The sequence below is a fragment of the Gouania willdenowi genome, chromosome 19 (genome assembly GCF_900634775.1).
Source record: "Gouania willdenowi chromosome 19, fGouWil2.1, whole genome shotgun sequence".
Taxonomy (NCBI): domain Eukaryota; kingdom Metazoa; phylum Chordata; class Actinopteri; order Blenniiformes; family Gobiesocidae; genus Gouania; species Gouania willdenowi.
The window spans coordinates 7,014,958-7,038,866 of record NC_041062.1 but is presented as its reverse complement, the minus strand read 5'-3'; the positions used below and the strand labels follow the sequence as shown (position 1 = coordinate 7,038,866).

The 23,909-nt window shown below is 36.6% G+C and overlaps 1 protein-coding gene across 2 annotated transcripts; it reads left to right on the top strand.

Annotated features, from left to right (window-relative positions):
• Positions 1 to 79: 79 nt before the first annotated feature.
• Positions 80 to 23,546, top strand: lhpp (phospholysine phosphohistidine inorganic pyrophosphate phosphatase). Of its 2 annotated transcripts, none has more exons than XM_028476379.1 (7): positions 80 to 234; positions 335 to 522; positions 1,564 to 1,717; positions 1,805 to 1,868; positions 2,497 to 2,589; positions 4,361 to 4,452; positions 22,138 to 23,546. In XM_028476379.1, exons 1-7 carry the CDS (start codon positions 173 to 175, stop codon positions 22,232 to 22,234), a joined length of 750 nt encoding a protein of 249 aa, XP_028332180.1. In that variant the 5' UTR covers positions 80 to 172; the 3' UTR covers positions 22,235 to 23,546. The 2 variants fall into 2 exon arrangements, with proteins under 2 accessions (XP_028332180.1, XP_028332179.1); XM_028476378.1 differs by having other exon boundaries at positions 95 to 230.
• Positions 23,547 to 23,909: the final 363 nt, after the last annotated feature.

Genomic DNA, 23,909 nt, shown 5'->3' with positions numbered 1-23,909 from the left:
AGAAACTTGTTTTTTTTTTTTTTTGGATATTTTCCAACACAAACTCCACCGACCCGTGTACAGTGCAGTCCGCGCATGCGCAGTTTGATGGTGGTACTAATGGCTGTCTCCTCCTTCCCAGCGTGTGTGAGTGAACTAAAAGGTGTGATTCTGGACCTGTGTGGAGTTCTTTATGACAGTGGAGAAGGCGACGGGGTGGCTATCCCTGGCTCAGTGGAAGCTGTCAACAAGTGAGTGAGTAGTGTTTAATATTGTCGCTTTAGCCGTAAAGCTAAGTGCTAATTTTAGCATTTTTTTTTACTGTCACTTTCGTGTGAAAACTTTCACATTTCAGGCTCAAAGCGTCAAACCTGAAGCTACGTTTCTGTACCAACGAGACTCAGGCCACCAGGGAGAAGTTTGTGGGGAAACTGCAGAGACTTGGCTTTAATATTAATGTTTCTGAAGTGTTTCCTCCTGCTCCAGCAGCCATAGCGATCCTCACACACAGAGGTTTACGGCCCCACCTGCTGGTGCACGACGGTAATTACATCCATTCAATTTAAACCAGGTGTGTATAATTAATTAGTTAATCTCAGGTGGATCATATACCAGTATAATTTATGATTTATTTGTTTGGTACACAATAGATAAACCTCTTTTTACAAGGGTTGGGTTGTTATAGAGTTCATGATATGGTGCAATAAACCACATGTATCAAACTTGAGGCTCAGGGACCAAAATCTGGACCTTTAGATCAGGGGTTCTCAACCTTGGGGTCAGGACCCTATTTGCTCTCACGAGACACAGGGAGGCAGTCGCCAGATGCCTTCAAGAAAACAAGAATATGTTTTAAACAATTTGAGCCCTTTTTTGCTTAATTTTGCCCTTTTTCTGCAACTATGCCAAACATGCCATATTTTAACCTTTTTTCATCACCTTCTCTCGCCATATTTTAATGCATTTTGGCTACATTACTCCCATTTCTGCCACTTTTCCATTAAATTTCAAAGCCTTTTCAGTAGAGTTTTTTTCCACTTTTAAGACTTTTTTGGCACTTAATCCCTTTCCACTACTTTTCCCACCTGTCGCATGTGTTGACTCATTATTGTCAATTTTAACGTCTTTTCACCATAATTCATGCTTATTTGTTATAGTCAATGTGCTTTTTTTTTTTTTTTAACAACAACCTCTAAAGTACAATGACAACTTTCCTTGTCATTTCTTTATGTGCAAAAAAAAAATCTACATATTTTAATGCTTATTTAATTCTCTTTTTCAAAACATTAACGCAAATTGTATGGCGTTTCTTAAGCAAAAGTGCATGTGTGCATTACAATTTACAACACACAAATCAGAGTCAGGCTCTACGTTGGCACGGCAGATTTAATACCAGGTTTCAGGTGATAAACAACGTGGTATTTTACTTTATGAAAAGTAACTGAAGAAAAAATAGGAATAGCATTTACTTAGACTAAATAATCACAGGTAATGTTTTTTCATCCATCCTGGTTATTATATGAGATCATATACAAAGTGAAACGAACCTTTTATTAATCTTTCCCGTGGTTTCCTCCTCTGCAGGACTTCTCCCAGAGTTTGACGGTGTGGAAACGACCGACCCAAACTGTGTGATCATTGGAGATGCAGCTGAGAATTTTTCCTACCAGAACTTAAATCAGGCTTTTAAGGTCCTCATAGAGCTGGAGAAGCCTCTGTTGTTCTCCCTTGGCCAAGGGTAATATCTACGTTGTTTATCTAAAGATATACCTAAAAGATTACCCCTCGTTTTAAACTTGCGTGATGATACTTTTTGTGTTTGTAGGCGTTACTACAAGGAAACGGATGGTTTGAAACTCGATGTCGGGGTTTACATGAAGGCTCTGGAGGTACATCGAGTGCACTCATTGTCACAAAGTTACTCCAAAACACACACCAAATGACACATGATTATGACAAAAATTTCAGGGAAAAAACGAACCACATAAACCATAACACAAGCACACAAAATACAAGAAAATATGACACCAAAAAACACACAAACAAAGCAAAAATACACGTGAGACAAATACTAAACGACACCAAGGACACATAAAATAGCAGAAAAATACACGAGTTAACTCCAGTACACAGTAATAATAATGTATTTTATTTTTAGTGCACTTTACATTCATGCTCTTAAAAACATCAATAGAAATCAGTAAGAGTTGCAAAATAAAAACGTTTTTACTCCCTTTTTAAGAGACTCAACAGTCAGTGAATGTGAGAAAAAAAATGTTAAATGACACCAAAAACACACAAACAACAACAAAGACTCACAAAAAGCAAGAAAAATGTACTAAATTATACCAAGAACACAAACGACAACAAAAATATATACGAAAATGAGAATAATACTGTTCGGATTGGTTAGATTCTAAATGCTGACGTGGTCTCTCATGACGTGGTCTTTGAATCAGACAAATATATTTTTGTGGACACAATCCAACTCACTAATGGTATCCTTGTTCTCTCCAGTATGCCTGTGACATAAAAGCTGAAGTTATTGGAAAACCATCCCAGATGTTCTTTCAGAGTGTTCTCAGTGATATGGGTCTTCAACCACATGAGGTTAGTAATGCAGGTCGTTGTCTGGAGTAAAAGGAAATGATTGCTCTTTATTTTTTTTTACAGTTTACTCAACCATTCGTCCCAGTTGAACTAGTAGAAACTATGGCTGATCGATTCATTGCATTTGCGATATTATTGCGATATCATAACATAATTTTGTAATCGCAAAGGCTGCATTTTTATTTTTTTTAGTAATTTATTTTAAGTTTGTTGGGAGTTTGATTTACCGAGAAAATGTGTAATTGGTTAAAGCAGATGTTAGTTCTTACCTTTTTCTGCACTTTAGTATGTGTGATGTTACTGACTGGATATTAGTAAGCTTTATTAATTTTTTTTACATCTGTTTATTTTATTTATTTATAGACTGTCCTGTTAAGTTCAGAGAGTGTTTAATGATGCTTCATGAAACGTGTAGTTGGCTAGATATGTTGAATAGGTAAAGCCACAAATTTGTTTGCTTTATTGTTGTAATCTGTGCTTTAAAATATTTATTTTATATTTATTTAAAGTTTAAATAAATCTAAAATTGTTTATTATGAAACTGATTGATTTATTGCTTGTGTACATTGAAAAATACATGACAAGAGGCCCTTGAAAAAATAATCGCTATCGCAATTTTGAAGAAAAAATTTGCAATTAGATTATTTTCCCATTATCGTTCAGCCCTAGTCGAAACCCATTGATCTACATCCCAATTTTTGCCCATTAAAAAATGAAAATCAAGCTTCTTCACATTAATAAAGTTTTCTTCAGAATATATTTGAACATATTTCAAAGAGCTGTCCCAACCATGTGCCCCTCCTCCATGTGATATTTGGTGCTTCTAGCTGCTTGAATTATAGATTTGCTCGCAGGGTAATCGCTTTGTTTCATTTGGTCAAATGAAAGACGAGTAGAGAAGAACACGGACTGAAATTGACCTGCTGCGATCAGGTGATGTTTAGTGAGGAGGCAGAACCAATGAGAAGAATAACCTAAAAATTATGGATAATTAAGTCCTTATTACTCACATTAATACAATGATCACAGCACATTCCTTTCTTCACCACGTGACAGTCGTTAATTTGATAAAAATGAAATGCTTTAACCACTTTTTGCCAAATGCTGCTCATACTAAGTCTGACATCAAAATGAGTATGAAGTGCGTTCACATTAGATAGTATGAAAAGATTGAGTACGCGAGAAATACCTAGATGTATACTATAGGGACATTTTTTAAGTATGCACAGTGGGCACACTACTTATACTCAACCGTCCCTTGATGCATTGCGAGCGGAACGTAGAATGGTCCTGGCACTGGCTTCAAGCTAAAAATCAAACATCCCTTTTTCAAAATAAAAGCATCTCTTCTTGTCTTCTATTAGTTTTTAACGCTTTTGTAAGTAAGGCTGTTGTTTTGAAGTTAACCTGAAGTTTTGTCAGTAGCACAATGGAGGGTCTCCGAAAATCTCCGAAATTCTGGAATGAAATGTGTAAACGTGAGGTTCCAAGTGCATCTTGGGAAACATGGAAGTATACTTTAGTGGGAACACTCATCATCCTAATCATACTTATAATATATAGTAGACAGTATATACTCATTGAGTAGTGTATAATACAGAGTGTGACATTTCCGACACAGCCTTCGTCCCATTATTGTTACGTTATATACTTAGTTACAGTTTATAATCCATCATTCTCTTCTATCGTTAAAGTTGTCCCATATTCTGCTTTGTTAGCCAGTCACATTTTTATGTTAGGTCTAATATTATCCTTCCTCTTCCCCTTTCAGGTGCTGATGATAGGAGACGACCTTGTGAGCGATGTCGGGGGAGCCCAGAGCTGTGGCATGAAAGGGGTTCAAGTCAGGACAGGAAAATACAGGTCAGTCACATCCCGTGATACACCTCAGTTGTTGTTGTTCGGTGATGAAATAAAACTAACTGCACAACAACTGCCTTTGTTCACTGAAGTTAACAAACATAGCACAGCTCAGCATCCTAAGCCTCCGCATTGGTTCAAGTCGTCATTATTTTATTTTCAGTGTGATTTGCTTATTTTTGTTCATCACTGAGGAGATACTTTGTCATTAAGCAGTGTTTAACTGGTTGTCTGTCTTGCGATGTGTACATCTCAGTGGTATTTCTACTGATAACTTATTATAAGAGAATGTTTTCAGACTGGCAAATAATGGGCATGACAAATCGTGAATGTGGTTAAATTGGCAAAAATAAGCATGAATTATGGGCAAAGAGGTTAAAAGTGACAATAATGGGTTAACATGCAACATTAGTGGAGAAAGTGGTGGAAAGGGTTTATATGTGCCAAACATGTCTTGAAAGTGGAAAAAATGTGCAGAAAAGGTATTGAAATTTGCATTAAAAGGAGCAAAAATATGGCAAGACAAAGAGATGAAAATAGGTTAAAATATGGCAAGTTTGGTGTAGTTGCAGAAAAAGGGTAAAAATAAGCAAAAATGGGCTCAAGTTGTTCACAAAATGTAGTTAGTTTCTTGAAAGCATTTTGGGTACTCGTAGATTTTTATCTTGATGAAAAGATTTACAATTAAGTGATCTTAAAATCTATTGAACTTTGCCAGCGGGGGGCGCACCTACACTAGAATTAGTGTAAACGTTTCCTCAAAAACACGCGCACATCCTGTGAGTGAGCCAGCAACCTCATTCCTAAATCATCCAGATTTGTACTTTTGATTGAGAAGCTGCTAAAGTCAGCTTTTATTTCCTCCACATGTTAAGTTCTTCACGTTGGTGTCACCAGAAGGATTTATGGACTCAAATCTGGAGATTACAGGGGTTGCCTCCCACGTGCTGTAATTACACAAACATATGGCTGATGATTGTGGAACACTTTTGAGCCATTTTTGGAGTGAAAAACACAAGCAGGGCTGGAAAAGGGAGAAATGAAACTAATGATTGTCATAAAAAAAAACTATCAGTTATCCATGTCTGTATTGTGTCATTTAATGCAAAGCTTCTCAACCTTGGTGTCAGGACCCCATTTGTTTTGAACAATTCTAAGCTTATTTTTTAACCATTTTTCTGCAACCACACCAAACTTGCCATATTTTACCCTATTTTCATCACTTTTTCTTGCCATATTTTTGCTTATTTTAATGCATTTTTGTCACTTCTTCATCAAATTTCAATGCCTTTTCTGCATATTTTTTTTCCACTTTCAAAGCATATGTGGCACTTATAAACCATTTCCACCACTTTTTCCACCTAATATCACATATTTTGACCCGTTATTGTCACTTTTAACCCATTTTCACCACATTGTGTGTTAGTTTAACCACATTCACATTTGTCATGTCCATTATTTGCCAGTTTAAACTAGTTGTTCCTACTTTTTTCTGCCAATATTAACACTTTGAACCCTTTTTACCATTTTTTTTGTCTGTTTTTGGCCACTCTACTTTGCAACTTTTAATCAATTTCTGTGGTTTTTAGAATCACATTTCACCACCTTTTCCACCATTTTTGGTCACTTTTAACCTATTATATTTCTGATTAAAGCAAAAAAAGAAAGCGGGACAGTTGAGAAATATTTCTGAAAACGTTTGCTATTAATGGTCAGAGTTATTGTGATACAGCAGTGAAATAAAGATATAAAATAAATCTTTCACCTTAGCAACACAACAACAAGGATGTTTTAGTGCTGTTTTTTTTGTTTTTTGTTTTTTTGTGGGTTTCATGAACAGTCCCATGGCCTGTAGACTTCAGTCATGTGACCACAAACCCTGAGTGATCTTCTTGAGCATCATTTAGCTTTAAATCCCGCCCTAATAGCTCAGTCATTCACTGTAAAAGCCATCCCATTAGCACAGCTTCCTGTGTGTGTGCACATGTGTAACTGTAAATGTGTGTGAGGACAAATGCAAGCTGCCTAGTTTGTGGCTCTTGACAGTTTTCTATTCTAGAGCAGTGTGCGACTTCTCAATGTGCTTTAGCTTTAAGCCTGAGTTGTAATTCTACTGAAACATAATTTATCCAATGTGAAGAAAGAACAGCTGGTAGGAATTGAGAAGAGCCTGTGTGTAATCAGTGTCTGGTTACATGACATTTTTGGGTTTTATGCGGGATATTCTGGGTTTATGGAACAATCAGCGAATGGAGAAGTTACAGTAAATTGTCCTTATCAATATCCAACTTTCAACTTGAAAACTGTAATGTTGTCTGGGCCTTTAAAGTTAGTCATGCAAGCATATGATTATGTTGAAACATGACCCATTTATAAGAAAAAATTGATTTGGCGATATTTCACCACACGATTATCGTATAGATTTTTTAATCATGTTTTTTAACAAAAAAAAACCCAAAATATTTAATTGAGCTAACAATAGCATAGCACGTAAACGCCTGGTCACTAGGTGCCAGTGAACCACATCAGACCTTGTTAAACTACCTCACTCTTCAATCATTTTAGCTTGGAAGTTGATTGCACTTTATTTTCATAAAACATACTGGACACTTTTATAAATGTATGTGGTTAGTTTTGATTTAAGAACTTATCGGAATATGTCAGAGAAGCAAAAGTTAAACCTTTTTGAAAATTGTTATTTGACAGTTTGATAAACACACCACTTGTTTTTGTATTGGTACTTGAATTACAGTTAGTTACCACTTGTTCTCGCAAGTTTAAAAAAGTAAATAAATTGTAGTTTATACCATTTTGTATCATTTTGTAAAATTTGTAGTATTGGATTATATCGTATCGTGAATTTGTTAACTTAATACGAATTTATTAACGATGTTTCAGCCATTGCAACCATTTTAACTCTTTCCATCAATGCTAAGCTAATGCTAATCTAATATTAATGCTTATGCTAGGATAATGCTAAGCTAATGTTGATGCTAACTAAGCTGATGCTAGGTTAATGTTTAGTTAACGTTAATGCCCGAATAATGTTAACGCTAGATTAATTTTAAGCTAATGCATTCATTATGTTAATGTTTAGCTAATGCTAATAGGAATGTGAATGCTAGGTTATTGTTAAGCTTATGCTAGGTTAGTGCTAAGTTAATGGTAATACAAATGCTAAGTTAATGTTAGGCTAATGCCAAATAATGCTAAGCTAATACTGATGCTAGGCTAATGTGAGTCTAATGCAAAGTTAATGCTAGGCTAATGCTAATATTCTATAAGAATATATATTGTAGTTTCTTGTTATTTTAAAATTTTAGGTAAAATAAGACCTAGGAAGGTGGCTCCGTGTTGTTGTTTTTTTTTTTTTTTTTTTATAAATTCCACTATAATGTGTGCACTTGTATTTAATCTTTATTTAATTAACAATTTTTTTCTTTATGTACATTTTTTTTTTCTTTATTATATTTCTTGAGCCTCTGTACAAAGTAATTTTCCTCCTGAGATCGATCAAGTATTTCTGATTCTTTTTTTTTTTTTTATGGAAGTTTCTCACTGATAAGAAAAAGCTTGTTTCTATCCTTACCTTATGTTTGTTTTAACGAAAAGAAACAACTTGCTCAAGTGCTAAACACTGACTGTGTTTTTATTTTAGAAGTCCATCTGTTCGATAAGATAAAACCAGTAGAAATCAATTTAAAACTCACGGGAAAACAGGAAATATATTTAAAAATGTTTGTAATGTGAGCCTCCCTCCGGTCCCTGTCAAAACCTGTAGAGTTGATTTGTGAAACAGCTGAATTAAGCAATGCATGATAATGTTTGGAAACCAAAGAACAGGTGATTGATTAGTTGAAAAGGAAAGGTGATAAGCATGGTTAATGCTGGCATGCTCTGGCATAAATTACAAACTGAAATAATCCACCCTCTCACAGACAGGACACACACTGACAGGACACTAAACTGTGACATTTCCCATGTTTCATGTCTCTGTGGGAGTCAAAGTGGAGGGAGACGTGAGATTTAACTGTTTGGCCAAACAGACTCAGTTAGTTTGGGCAGTTTTAAAGCCGCAGTCGGACCTGGAAAAACACAGTTGTTTCCAAGTCAACCAGATGTTGTGCAGACGGTTCTTTTTCTCTTCCCATCAGGCTTAAAGAAAATACTTTTTTAAAATTTTAAATACCCCCTGCAGACCCAGGGACAAGACAGGAAGTGAGGAAAGATACAAATCACGGATAACTGATCATATGTTTTGTGTTATCATCATACAAGTGTGTGAAACAAACAAAAAGCCATGATAATGGTAAAAAAAAGTACTTTTTTGTGTGTGTGGAATGCAACTAAATAAGGATTTGAGATTTATTTTTATATGTATTTAGGGTTAAAGTTAATTAATAAAGCTTTGTGTATATTTAATACTTAGGTGATTGTAACAGTTAATCTCTGCTAGTAGTTTCTTCTTCATGCAGGGGTGGACTGGCCATCTGGCATACCAGGCATCGTCCCTGTGGGCAAGTCCGGTCTGCTACGTATTTTTTATTTTTTTGGAGGCTGACATGGTAACAGGTGGCCAAAAGTGGCAAAAACATGGCAAGAAAACAGTGTAAAGTGACTAAAATGGGCCAAAAGCAGTCGAGAGTGCCCAAAAAATTGGCAATTGAAGAGGAACCAGGTGGTATGTAATGGAAAAGAGTAGCTTAAATGAGCAAAATGTGGCAACCAATAGTGAAAAAGGGAAAAAATGTTGAATGAAAAGAGGTCAAATATAGGGGAAAAAGGAAACAAGTGGTCTTTATTGTGCAAAAGTTTGCTTATTGGGATGAAAAGTGGCCCAAATTTTTTTTATGAAAGGACAAAATTTGTGTCAAAAAGAACTTGCAAAAATGGGCACAAAATAGGGAGAAAAAAAAGGGTATTTATGGCAAAGAACTTTGTGAAAAGGGGCAAAAATGGGCCAAAAGAAATTGGTAAAAATAAAAAAGGGTTAAAAAGTTTCCCCCTTTTAAGGTTTTCTGGGGGAACAATAACTAAAATGAAGACAGAAAGAGCCACATGTTGAGCATCACTGACTTTATAACAGCTTCTTCATGGTGTCCCTGATAATATAGTGGACTGGTCTGGACAGAAAATGCCAGGGCTGAATTTTTGTCCCAGTCCACCCCTGTCTTCATGTAACGAAGGAGTTAAACGTTAGCGCACCTTCAGGGAGCCACTGTTCACTTTGCTAATGTTTAATGTAGAACAGATTTGCACAGAGGGGCCTCGCGTCAGACCAGTTGATGGAAATCAGACTGGAAGTTCTGGTCTGACTGTTGATGTTAATCAACTGCATGGGAACAATGTGCAGACCCCCTTTTTTTAAGTTCAGTTTTTATCTTTGTAGCAGATTAGTAATGGTTTATATCTAACGTTTTACAGCTAAACTTTTACTGATTGTTTTTGTAAACAACCAACCTACCTGTGAGGTGAAGTTTTTAGTTTCAGTTTAATTGTTTTTTTATCATAAAAACCTTTTATTAGTAGCAGGGAATGGACAGATAGTCATTGAGTGGATATTTATGGTCAAAACCAGCTAAACAAACTGGCACTCCCGTGAGTAAATTAATTAATAAATGTTAGAATGAATGAATAGTTGAGAAAAACAAGTAATGTGTGATAAAACTCTACTATAAACTGAGAGTTAAATGTATTGGCGATGTTTAAAGCAGCATTTAGATAATAGTTTTGGTAATAAAATAATCTAAAGCAGTGGTTCCCAAACTATACACAGTTCTGTACCCCTTCAGACATTTTTGTGTTAATGTATTTATTGAATTTTCAGAAAAACATTGAAACATAGTCTTACCCCACACTAGAACATCTTAAAACCCATTGTCACTTCAGACATTTAACATGGGGCTATGAACCTCTATACTCCTGCACACTTAAAACATAATGTTGGCCCTACACTGAAATTTGTAGCTCTCATCATATTTGCACTTTTTTGATGAGATTGTTTCTCTCTCACCACTAGAGGGCAGTCTTACAGTGGCCAATTTGTAATTTGTGCATGGAGGCTCCTGACTGTTGATCTATTTATATTCTAGTTTCCCATTTTTAATTTTTTTTTACATACCTCCTATGACAGTGTTTCCCAAACTTTATTGCCCCAGCCTTTATTTCTTATTGCAAGTTCCCCTTCGCTCATTTTTTGCATTATTTATTTGTGTCTGTAGGCTCGTCTAAACGTTTTCCTGTGTCTCATACAACATTAAACTTGAATTTAGGCCTTTTTTTTCATTTAAACTTCATCTTTTGGTGTATTTTAAAGAGTTGTGCCACAAATTATTATTGATGGACGGGAAAAAAAATCTGTGTGCATGTAAAAAAAAAAAAACTATAATGTTTCTGTATACCTCATGAGAAGAGTTCAAGTACCCGTACCCTACTTTTTTACCTAGGATCTAAAATAAGTTGGGTTTTTTGGAGACAAATTAAACCTCTGTTATTTTATAAGCAAAAAGTGATACTTTCTAAAGGTGTATTGTTATTATTACTATCATGGTTTTTGTTTATGTTCAAGTTACTTTGTTGGAGAAATATTAGGTTCTTCTATCGTCATTATAATAAACGACTGATTCAAACCTACATCAAGAAATAATATAGTGATTGGCATAAACCCTTATTGTATAAAATTGTACCAAAAACAAAAGTGTTTGGACAACATGATACATAAACACACTAGCTCTGCCCTCATATAAAGGGTTATGTATATTTTAGGCCAAACACAAACTTGTATTATTCAGCTTCACACCAGTCATCTAAAGTGCAAGCATGTGATGTGTTGCGTATCGCTTTAAAGAATCCAGTCTTTCCTACTTGAGAAGTTGCAAATTCAGTGTTGGCAACGATGAGATAGAGAGAGAATGATTAAAACAGGAACTAGACCAGGACACTTGTTACCTCAGGGTTTGGGATGACGCAGAAGTAGTAGCTTGTTTGAAGCATTGCTTGAAAAGTGTTTTGGGAGATTGGGTTTAAGTTTATAGTTTAGTATTAATCACACTTGAGAAAACAAGCTTCTCTGTATTTTATCCTCACTGTTTGTGTTTGGTGGAGCAGCTCGGTCATTAGTTTTGGGTCTTTGTGTCTTTGTCCTGTAGTCTCAGGTCTTTAAAAAAAAAGAGAGAGAGAATCTCCCACAGTTTGTGGCCTTCGTGTTCTCTTATGATCAAAGAACTGAATCAGCAGAGAAATGGACAAAGCTTTGAAGATCAAGTCGTGCTTTTCCCTCGTGCACTGTTTGTTGGCCAGTGAGGTTTGCTTCTACTGTTTTATCTGTGAACTGTATCCGTCACAATGAAAGATGTTGAATTTCCAAACAAGACGAAGAACCTCAGCATGGGTACGTGTTATTCTACCAAAGGTGAACGCGGTCAGATAAATACTATTGATCAGTGTTTTTGAATGAGGACCAGTGCCTTAGAAGAAGCAGTTTTACACAGTAGAAACTTTTTGCACTGTGAACATCTACAAGTGGGAAAGAAGCAGTTTGGGCCAGAATAAAGCTCTAGAGAGAGAACTATAAACCATTTTAGAAAAAGCCATGCTGGTTTGTGACCTTTTTGTCTGAAGCCATCATCGAGGGACGCAACAGGAAGCAGGAGGTCAGTGTTCATGTGTTCACAAACCAGACCACTGTTCTCTTCAGCAAAGGTTGTTTACTGTTGCTGTGAATGATTAGGATGAATAAAATCCTTATAAATACAACATTAATTCCACTCTTCATGCCTCTACCTTTTGCCATCATATGAAAACTAGGCATGTAGAGTGTCGGGGCCTACAAGACGCAGATATTGAAAATTACAGAATTAAAATAAATACTTTTCAGGAACCAATAGCAAGCGGGTCAAAAAATGGATGGAAATACGATCCGCCTTGAACTCGGAGTATTTTATTTTGACCTTTATTGCTGTTACGCTGCAGTTACACATCCAGTGGAAATTGGGGGTCAGTGTTTTCCTCAGGTTTCTTCTTAGAGACCAAACACATGCATGTTAGGTTAGTGAAGTCTCTAAGCCAAAGGGCTCAAACTCAGTTTCTGGAGGGCTGCGGTTCAGTGTCAAATGGTGTGGCATCTTGCATCTCTACAGAAATCTTGTTATTAAGTCTGGCCTTCCATTCAGGTTTGTTTGAGCAAGGAATGATCTATAACATGCTGGACTGTGGCTTTTGATGACCAGAGTATGAGATCCCTGTGGACCAGTGATCACAGCAGGATCCACACAAAAGTAATCGTCTGATCCGAGGACTACATTTTTAACATTCATGTCAGCGCTGAGAATAATAACTATTCTGAGCATTAAGGCAGGAGAGAATGAATGTTTGTGTGCTTCTGTATTTTTTGCAGGTACTTTTGTCGTCTTTTGTGCTTTTGTTTATTTTTCTTCTTTTTCTGGATGTTTAATCTCATTTTGGGTGTTTTTGAGGTCATTTTATGCATGTGCATGATTAGACTGAGGGCCACATTTGGCCCCAAGGCCACCAGTTGCCCATAACCATAACAGGGAACATGTGTACCTGAATTGTACCCAGCTTTGTCCTCTTGATCAAGGTAAACGAGTGTAGGCGATGTTTGGGTGGTTTTTGTTGTAGTGATGTCTCCTTGACTCAAGATGATTTCATAAAATGATGAGGCCAAGTGTTGTCAACGGCCCCAAGATAAGATCACTGTTTTTTAGGAATCAGACGGACTTTAGACAGAACAAGGAAATGCAATGTCAGGTTTTTGCCTGAGATTTGTAACAGTGAACCTTGAAATGGTGATCGTGTCTTTCTAATCTGCTTTTTTAAGCGGAGCGCCGCCTCTGGGAAAAGCTCTCAGGTACATACTGTATTTCAACCAAGCTTATCTTTCACTCCTTCACTGGTGTCCTTTACCTTCTGCACGCGGATATGATAATGCACATTGTCTCAAGTGTGAGCCACATTTTGTTTTTAAAGGTCTTCATTGGTTATGAAACGTCTTTCAGCCACAGTCAGATCATTGAATTTGCTGGATTAAAGGTGCAGTCATGCCTGAGCAGGTTAAGCTTGAGTCACACTTTCTCTGTACTGATCTGTGTCTGTACTGCACATTTTCCACTGTTGACAAGAGTTGAGGTATTTTATAGAGCCTATTACAACAGCAGAGTCCCACGCCCTGTCCTTCTAACCACTGCTAGCGTGTTAGCTTTGTCTGTGTGGGAAGGAAATGAAGTTATCGCTGTGCATTCTTCTCCGCTGAGGCTGTGGGCTGTGAACTTGTCAAAAGATCATCAACACAACAGACACTGTGTTTTGTGGAGCCCTCACACCACAACAGTGACTTTATGCAGCAGTGCAGGGACTGCGTGCACAATGTGGCCTTTAAACTGAAACTGAATGCACACGAAACCTGACATTAGGTTAGTAAAACTACCCAAAACGTAATAAATACTCAATAATACGCTCCTTTACAGCTCCTTTTTAGCTTCTCGGGGAGAAAACAGCACAGCCCTGGCAGGATATTTACATGATTAAATGGGAAAATACATGTTTGCATAAGGTTTTTGTTTCCTCTGCTTTGGCATCCTTTCTGTTTAAATTAAGGGGGAAACTGCAGAGTTTTTTTGTTAAACTTCTGACTTCTTGGCACCTTATCTCCTCTCCCCCAGAGGAGGGTGGGTGAGATATACATTAAAAAAACACCCTTTTTTTTACCCACAAGAGTTACAGGACTAAGGCATAACACAAGTACTTCTACTTGAGTATTTTATGTGTACCTACTTGTACTTGTGTACAATTTAATTCAAGTAACAGTACCGGTACTTCTACTTGAGTAGGATATATAGGTACTCTTTACACCTCTGGTGAGAAGTAGTAAAGGGAACAAATTAATTGCTTGAATCTTGAAAGAAATCTTACTTTTTCACTTGTTTTATTGTAAGAATCTCGTTTGGCTTTGACAAACCTGGATTAATAAGATCATATAGTGTCTTAAATTAGCTTCATCCAGTGGAGCGATGGCAGACGGAGCACAAAGAGGTTTAGGAGGGACTCCACTGTGCGCCCAGGCCTGGTTTGCCATCTTTTGCCACCCTGGGGTGACAGCTTCCCCTATACCTGCAGGTTCCTCTAAAACCTGCTGTGTGTTAAGTCAATGAGGTATCAATAATTAACCTGAGCTTTTTTTTTCCCTCACCATCAGACCAGAATCCAATGGAAAACAAAGGAGCTAACACAGAGTGCTCCACAGTACTTTTCCACCTGTGTGTGAGTGAAAGCCCACAGATGGCAGGCTGAAACATGGCACTGCCTCTTCAACACATGAATTGGGGAACCAATCCCTCTGGCAATTACCAGCTAACAAGCTGCTTGGCTCGGGGGGGAAGCTGGGCCTCTGCCTGGTTACCGTTGGTGTGTGCGTGCGTGCGGCCTGCATGTGCTTTCCCTCATGTTTTTTCGTTCCATTTTCTGTCAGACAGCAGGTGAATCAGCAGTTATCATGAAACCCAAAACAGTGGGCTCAGCAACTCTTCAACTGTCATACACAGACAGGAATTCATAGGCAATGCACACATTCACTCCAACAAGCTAACATGCATGTTTTTTAGACTGTGAAACCCGTGTAAGTTTGGGTCTGACAGTGAACAGTATTTTAAATCAATTTCAGCAAGTTAATTTTATAGTCTTTTTGAATAATATGTTAAGGTTTCATTAATTCAGAAAATTGACTTTGATCTCCTGACATGTTTCGACTTTCAACTGCCTGTCTTCTCCAGAGGCGTCTGCTGATCGCTTTGATGTGTCCTTTTCTGCTTTAGCATGTTTTTTCCCCCATATCTTATTAATCTTATTCCTCTTGCTGCAACCTTCTGATTATATTGCAACTTCCTGTATCCAAAAAGATACTGTAAGCTAAGCACTGAATTCTCCTCTTTTTGCTCTATTGGACACAAACATCTACGAAAGCTTTGAAAGCAGCCTTCACAGTCGAAACATGTCAGAAGATCAAAGTAAATTTCCTGAAAAACAATTGTCTGAATACATTAAACCTTAATATATGTCACGTCATATTTTTGTGAAGGATAATTAAAGCTAGAGACAAAATATAGTTTTTATAGTACGTGCATGTGCATGTTTAACCTTCTCACTCTAACAGGATGGGGGAAAAAATCACATTGCTCCCATTGCTGTAACCAGGGATCCTCCCTTTTTGTGAATAGGACTGTTAATCTGTGGAAAGTGTGAAAACTTTGTTCGGCAGCTGTTTGCCTGTCATGATTCTTTAATACACAACCTTTGCACTGGCAAGTGATTCCATTTGCTGCGGAGGCAACAAACTGAGCAGAGGATGTGAAGGTTTTGAGTGATTTCTGTTGCCACAACAAGCAAATAACCTAGTGGTTTCCTCTCTTTAGTTAGTTTCATAAGAAGAGACATGCACAGCTAGAATAGACAAGTGCCCTGTACGTAGGGGTGTGTATTGCCATGAATGTGACTACAATACTATTCACTATTTGCATGTCACGATACGATATACATTGCAATATATTTTATATACATATATTCTAGCATTAACATTAGCCTAGCATTTCACTTCGCAATAACCTAGCTTTGGTATTAGCTAAGCATTAACCTAGCATCAGCTTAGCATTAGTCTAGAATTAGCGTTAGATTAGCATTATCCTAGCATTAGCATTGGTTTAGCATTAATACTAGTCTAGCATTAATATTAGCTTAGCATTAAACACTAGTCTAGCATTAACATAGCTAATGAACCCTCTCTGAAATAATACAGAACATGTTGAGAATTGTTGAAATAGTTTGAAGGATCTGAAACAGTGTTAATAAAGTAGTATAAAGTTTTTAAAAAATTACAATTTAGATGTCACAATACAATATATCTTGATTCTAGACAATACTATTTACGTCACGATATATTATATCTACATATAGTGTATATATTCTAGTATTAACCGAGCATCAGTTTAGCATTAGTCTAGAATTAGCATTTAACAGTCTAAAGTTGAAATAGTTAAAACATTGTTAATAAAGTCGTATAAAGTTAAAAAAAAAAACACACACACAATTTTCATGCCTGACGATATATCCCAATACTAAACAAAATGATATACATCACAATATATCTCAATATCAATAATTACTCATTTCAAAAGTACAAAATGGTATGAAATATAATTGATTAAATTTTTTTAACTTGTAAGTACAAATATTGAAAACAACTTTTAATATTCTTTTTAAAAAGAAAAGTAACCACATACATCTATAAAAGTGTCTAGTGTGTTTTATGAAAATTAAGTGCAATCAACTTCCAGCTAAAATGCATTGAGGAGTGACGTAGTTTAACAAGGTCTGATGTGGTTCTCTTACAACTAGTGACCAGGCTTTTACGTGCTATGCATATGTTGGCACTATTAAATGTTTTTTTTCGCTAAAAACATGATTAAAAATGATCGATTTGGACATTTTTTGGATCGATACGATAATCATGTGGAGTTTTTCTTTATGGAGAGAAGACAGTGTTTGGGCTGGTGGAGGCTTTACTTCTGCATAACAATAACAAACCAGTTCAATGTGTTTTCCATCCCACGCAGCCAAACTTATGCTTTCTTTTCTTTTAATGTCAGAGTAGGTATTAAAAAGGGATTCCTCACCATGTGAACAGGTGTGGCAAGGAAAGTGTGTACATAAAAAAACAAAATGTATGGACTTCAATTGAGTCACAAAGCAGACTTTTCACAAGGAAACCTTTTTTTTTTTTTGTTGTACATGTAGTTAAAAGTCAGCTGCTTTTGTAGACTTGATTACATGTTCTTTACTACTTTTATAATAATTACTGCTGACAAGCCTACATTTTTTCCTGACTTGCAGAAACTAGTTTGAATCTTTTTTCTATACGTTATTACATGAAGTTATTTTAAAAGTGAACGATATTCAGCTGTGGGCCTTCTGCAGAGCTGCAGAATGACAACTTTATCTATTTTTACGTCTGAAACTGCAACCCTGCAGGGAATAAGTTTGACGGCCCTGAAATAAAGTGAACATGGAAAGCGTGTACTTCTCATTGAACAAAAGTACATATGATGTAGTTTTGTGCAAAAGTATATCACAAATTAATAGTGTCATTTCATTATAAAAAAAAGAAGCCAGCCATTAGGCTTTCTGCTGAGTTGCACTACGACATACTGTAGGTTGTGTTGTAAACGTCATACTAACGTACCACTCATACTAAGTCTGACGTCAACATGAGTATGTACTGCGTTCACATTAGATAGTATGAAATTGTGTACGCGAGTATGCACGGTGGGCACACAAGTCATACTCAACCGTCCTGGGACCGGCTTCAAGCTAAAAATCAAACATCCCCTTTTCAAAATAAAAGCATCTCTTCTTGTCTACCATTAGTTAGCATAGGGCTCTTATTTTGAAGTTAACTGGAAGTTTTGTCAGTAGCACAATGGAGGGTCTCCTAAAATCTCCAAACTGTCAGAATGAAATTTGTATACGTGGGTTTTATGTATCAAATGACCACATATTGATATTTTACTTTGGGGTGTGAAATATGGACCAGTTTGAGCTTAAGTGGGCCACAGATTTTAGTTTGGAAAAAGAGGATATTCTGCATTAATTTCATGTTTTTTTTTGATAATTTTTACTTTCTTGAGTGGGCCGAATTTCATGCTCTAAAGGGCTGGATTTGGCTCCCGGGCTTTGAGTTTGACACATGTTGATATTCTACTTGGTCACTTTATCGCTTATAATACTTTCAGAACTTTTAAAGGTGGTGAAATAACGGAGATATTTAGCCTCAATGTGCTTCATGTTTTTGTCGTTGTAGTTTCCAAATGCATCTTGGAAATTGTGGAAGTTTACTTCAGTGGGAACGCTCATCATCTTAATCATACTTATAGTATATAGTAGACCGGTGTTTCTCAAATGGAGGTACGTGATGGCACTACTGGTGGTACTTGAGAAAGGGAGAGTGAAAAATGAACAAATAAAAGCATTAAAAATATGGGGTTGATGTTTATTTTTAGTTAAAAATGATAATCATAATAATGTTGATGGAAATTATCTTGATTAGAACTTTAACTGAAAATAGAAGGACACCAGGCAGGAGATGACCCGATATGATAAAAACTATAAAAATAAATGTAATTGATTCCATCATTATCCTCTATATTTGTTTTTACATAGTATTTTGAGCAAAATGTTGTAGTCGGACCAAGGGGGTACTTGGATTCAGAAACAGGAGAATGGGGTACATGAGCCAAAACAGTTTGAAAACCACTGTAGTAGACAGTATATACTCTTGGTTCTAGATCAGAAACACATCTACACATTTAGAACTGCTGCCTCGAGACCTTTGCTGTCATTCTTTGCCCCTAAAACTAAACCAGTCAATGGAGTGGCAGCTGTGTTGTTTTAGATTCTTGGCTGCTCCTCACCACCTACCTCATAGCTGACTTCATCCCTGTGTGAAGCCTGTGGGGTGTCAGTCAAGCTCTAGGGCCAAACCCATCTCCTCACGTTGCCTATTGATACTGCGTTGACCTCAAGGACACGCAGCTATTACCTCACCGGTAACACTAGCTGCATTGTGCTGAATTTTGCATGGTCACATCGACCTGGTAACCCCTTCATTATTCATGGCAACGGGAGAAAAGAAGCAAAATGAATACACACAAGCAAACATGCACTCACGTGCATGCATATGGAAGCCTCGGGTTCAGAGACACAGTGAGTTTTGTGCTCTCGGTGTGCCACTGGTAACCCAAGAGACGCATGACTAACCTGCAGAGGTTTGTGAACTCATGTCAGTCTTCAGGCAAAAAAGGAGCGCAGGAGACATAACACCCCGGCCATTAGTGGACTGGCTCACATAACCCCAGCACTGGCATCTCAAAGACTTGCGTAAATACTAATGCTGTGCCGATACCGATACTAGTATCGGAGTAGGGTTGGACATCGTTAAAATTCAAGTATACATTTTAAGTTTCCCAAGATGCATTTGGAACCTACAACGACAAAAACCTGAAGCGCACTGAGGCTAAATATCTCTGTTGATTCTTAAAGTGACCTAGTAGAACACGTGTCAAACTCAAGGCCCGGGGGCCAAATTTGTCTGTTCAGAGCATCTGATTCAACCCTTAAGAAAAAGTGAAATATTAACAAAATGTCAATTTTTCTCAAATTAGTCCACAAAATCTCCCCAAATTTAATAACAAGGACATTTAAGTATCTATCACTTATTGCTTTGATAGTGTTGATGCCGTCCATACTTTGTCTAATTTGCTGAAGTTTGCACCCAGTTATGAATCAATCTTGAAATTGTTCATTTTCCCACCTAAATCCTGTGGCCCACTTCAGATCGAACTGGTCTGTATTTGGCCCTTGAACACAATTAGTTTGACACCCTTCATAATCAGTGCCAAACCAAGCCACGATAGCAATGATTTTTACATCCAAGTGAGTATGCAGCTCAAAAACGGGTCATATCTTTTTATAAACACCATTGTATCGGCATCGGGTCCAAAAGAGGGCATCGGAACAACAATCGTAAACACGTGGCACTGCTTTGGTGGCTTCAGTATTCAACACTACTCCTGCACACATCCCGAACCCCACCCCCACCAACTTTCCATTGGCAAATGGCGACCCTCAAAATTGAACAAAACAACAAAAATACACAAAATGACTGAAAAAAACATGCATAATTACAGCAAAAGTACTGAAAAGACAAGAAAAACACAAAAAATACTCCAGAAACACACATAACTACTACAAAATTGAACAAAACGCCAACCGAAATACACAAAATGACTCCAAATAACACAAAACGACAACAAAAGTACACAAAATAAATGACTCAAAAAACATGTGAAATTTCAGAAAAAGACAGCAAAATTACAAAAAATTGACTCTGCAAACCCACGGTGCTAGAAACAAAAAAATGCAAAAAATCACAACACAAATACACAATATGACTCTAAAAGACAAACATTTTACTGGAAAAATACACAAAAGGACAACAGAAATACACGATCTACATACACAGAATGACAGAAAAACATGCAAAATTAGGGTACTGTAAAAACACTTTAACACTTTGTTAATGGTCATTATTCTAAATGCTGACAATGTTGATAATGTGGCCCTTTCGATAAAAAAACACATTTTTGTGGCCCCCCACCACCGGCTAGCTGCTCCTTTCTTTTGCTACACTTGGGCGGCTCACAGATATTTGCTGTGGTCCTCTGCGAGCTCTCAGAGGGCAGGATTAATGGTGGTGTGTGTGCCGCGCACCCCGAGCCAGACAAAGAGACCCCATCTGGAGCTCCAACCCGTGACTGGAAAACAGAGGCAGCACACAGAGCCCCAGCCATGGCCGTGGCCCACATCTATAGGAACCCTTTGCTAAATGCACAGGTCTCCTGGGCAGTGCCGCGGATGAATGAAAAGGGACTCTCCGTCTCTTGATGTGACGAGGAGGAAAAGGGCGGTGCATGAACCTGCCACACCAAATGGATTACATTTCCCTGACGAGCTGATTAAACACTCATATCTATATCCATCTATGGGCCTGATAGTGGCTGATGGGGACGTAAGCAAAGCTACCCTTTGGTCCCTACATCTGTCCCTTCATTTAGCTTTGTCACAAACTTGCACCAAGAGTTTCTAGAAAAATACGGAACTTCTACTGATCATTTTTAGGTGTAGGTTTGGGAAAAGAGCAATTTGAGCAGTTCGAATGTCTAGTCATGCATTGCCCTTCATGTCCTGCAGAGGCTTTGTTTTTAAGACCAGATCAATAGACGATAAAGTACATATATTTATATTTTTCACTTTTGTAAAAAGGAAAAATGACCAAAAAAATAAATGCTGTTGAAAAAATAACCATGCCTTTGTTTTACTTTAACTCTGGGCATACTAATCTATTGTATATGGAAGCCCATTTCTGCCAATAAAAATATGGATAAAAAATCATCATGGCAAGTCATAGTTATGAGAAAGTCCTAAATATGAGATAGAAAGTCACAGTTATGAGATAAAAAGTTATAATTATGAGGGACAGTCATAATTATAAGTTAGAAAGTCATAGTTATGAGATAAAGTCATAATTATGGAGAAAAGTGTCACAATTATGAGGTAGAAAGTCAATTATTAAATAGAAAGTTATAATTATTAGATAGAAAATCATAATTAATTAGGAGAAAGTCTTAACTATGAGAAATAGTCATAATTATATAATAGACTTTTTATGTGATTTTTTTATTTTCTTAGTAGCGGAAACAAGCTTCTATATATGTATGACTTGTGACCTTTTCAACTCAATATGAATATAAAAAAAATAATACATTTTGTGAAGTTTTAATATCGCTATAGCTTGTCGCACAAAACAATTGAAGTTGCTAGAAGCCATATTTATAAAGCTGCTGCTCTACAGACGGTGTATTTGATCCAGATCCACTACTTTAGAATTCAGTGACGGCGTTCTTTACATTAGTCTAGAGGTCTGCACACCCGTAATGTCTTATTTATAGACATTATTCTAGTTTTCTATAATAATCCTTTAAGTATTGTTGAAGTAGGTCACTTCCTGTGTAATTGTTCTTCTGGTCTTTCTGAGTACCATCATCCTGTGTCTTTCCTCCTCAGGCCCAGTGATGAGAGACATCCGTCAGTCACTGCTGACGGTACCGTGGATGACCTGGCCCAGGCTGTGGATATGATCCTCAGTCACAGGGGCCACTGATTCAAAGCAGATATAGTATACTAAACACTGAAATAGCACCGTAACAAAAAGAAACATGTGGTATTTGTGTAGGTTGCTGTGAAACACAATTACAGTAATTTTCTAGGTGCAAATGAAGCAACAAGACAAGTTTGACATGATATAAATCAATCATGTCAGATAGTGTTGCATAATAAACAACAATCTGCAGACTGGTTTTATCGTCTTTTGCACATCTTTTTGGTTTTTTTTGTGACACATTTCGATTTATTTAATTTCTTCTGAATGTTAATGCTTCCAGAAGAAAATGATCTAATTAGCAGATATGTTTTTGTATGTTTACTAATGGTGTGCTAGCATAGTTTGTGTTGGGTTTTTTTTTTACGATAACATTGAGAAGTTCAAGAGGCACAAATCCCCCCCCCCCAAAAAAAATCCCCAGAAATTACCACAACTAATGCATTTAGCATTTTAAAATGAAATATAAGCACTTCTTCGTTCAATATTTAAATAATTTCGTGGTTCTAAAATGTTCTTTTTTCCACCGTCACAACCGAATTTCAACAAAATGGGTTAAAAAGGTTTAAAAAAAAAAAAATGACTATGCTTCTTCAAAACTCGTAAGACTAATATTAAAGAATGTTTTGGAACTAATTTAATGAGTACTTGTGAAAGAGTCGATTTATTCAATTTATCTTTCTTGTTTTTAAAGTAAGTTGTATTTCGTGTCCAAATAGTCAAGGAAAGCAATGAAAGGCCAAATATTGCATCAGTTTTTAGTCTGTAAAATTGAGGTGTTTGGTAAAAGCCTGTAATATTTTCATATGAAACCAGTACAACAAAGTACATTTAAATACTGTTTCCTGACTGTATCAGAGATATTTGTGTTTTAACCTCAAATATTCTTAGACATCTTGAGGCTTAACAAACTAAATACAAAGGTAGCTTTGAATGCTAAGGTGCTACTACTGTGTGTTTTTAGGACGTACGTGGCATAAATAAGATACAGTTACTACAGTTAACGGTGAGTGTGTCTCTCACTAGTTGCTGATTGACAGTGAGATTAGGAATGTGTTCAGACTCTCACCGGTTGTTACTGTGTCACTAAGTTAAGTAGGAAAGTTGTAAAACTGCTGACTTTGACTTTTTGGTTGGTTTTTTTTTTCCCACAAAACGACAGCTTGTAAACAAACTGGAAATATGAGATGATGACATGTAGCCTGTCAAACTAATGTGTGCGTGAACGGGAGAATAAACAAACTATGCACTAGTATTGATGAGTATGAATATGAGTTCGACGGCGTATTAATGCCACGTTAAAATAAAATTGAATCTGAGCAATACGAGATTAAAGTCGTAATATTTCGAGAATAACGTCGTATTTTTATGACAATAAAATTGAAACACATAGAGAATCTTGTCTGTGTTGGTTAAATTTCAAAATATTTTATTAAGATACAACTTTATTTTCATAAAATTACACCTCTAATCTTGAAATATTATGACTTTAATCTCAAAACTTTTTATTAAGATACTAGTTTATTCTCATAAAGATACAACTTTAATCTAAAAAATATTACGATTTGTCTTGAAAAATTATGACTGATCTTGAAAAGTTGTGACTTTAATCTTGAAATATTAGAACTTTAGTCTCATGAAATTAAGATTTTATTCAAATACGACTTTAATTTTGTAA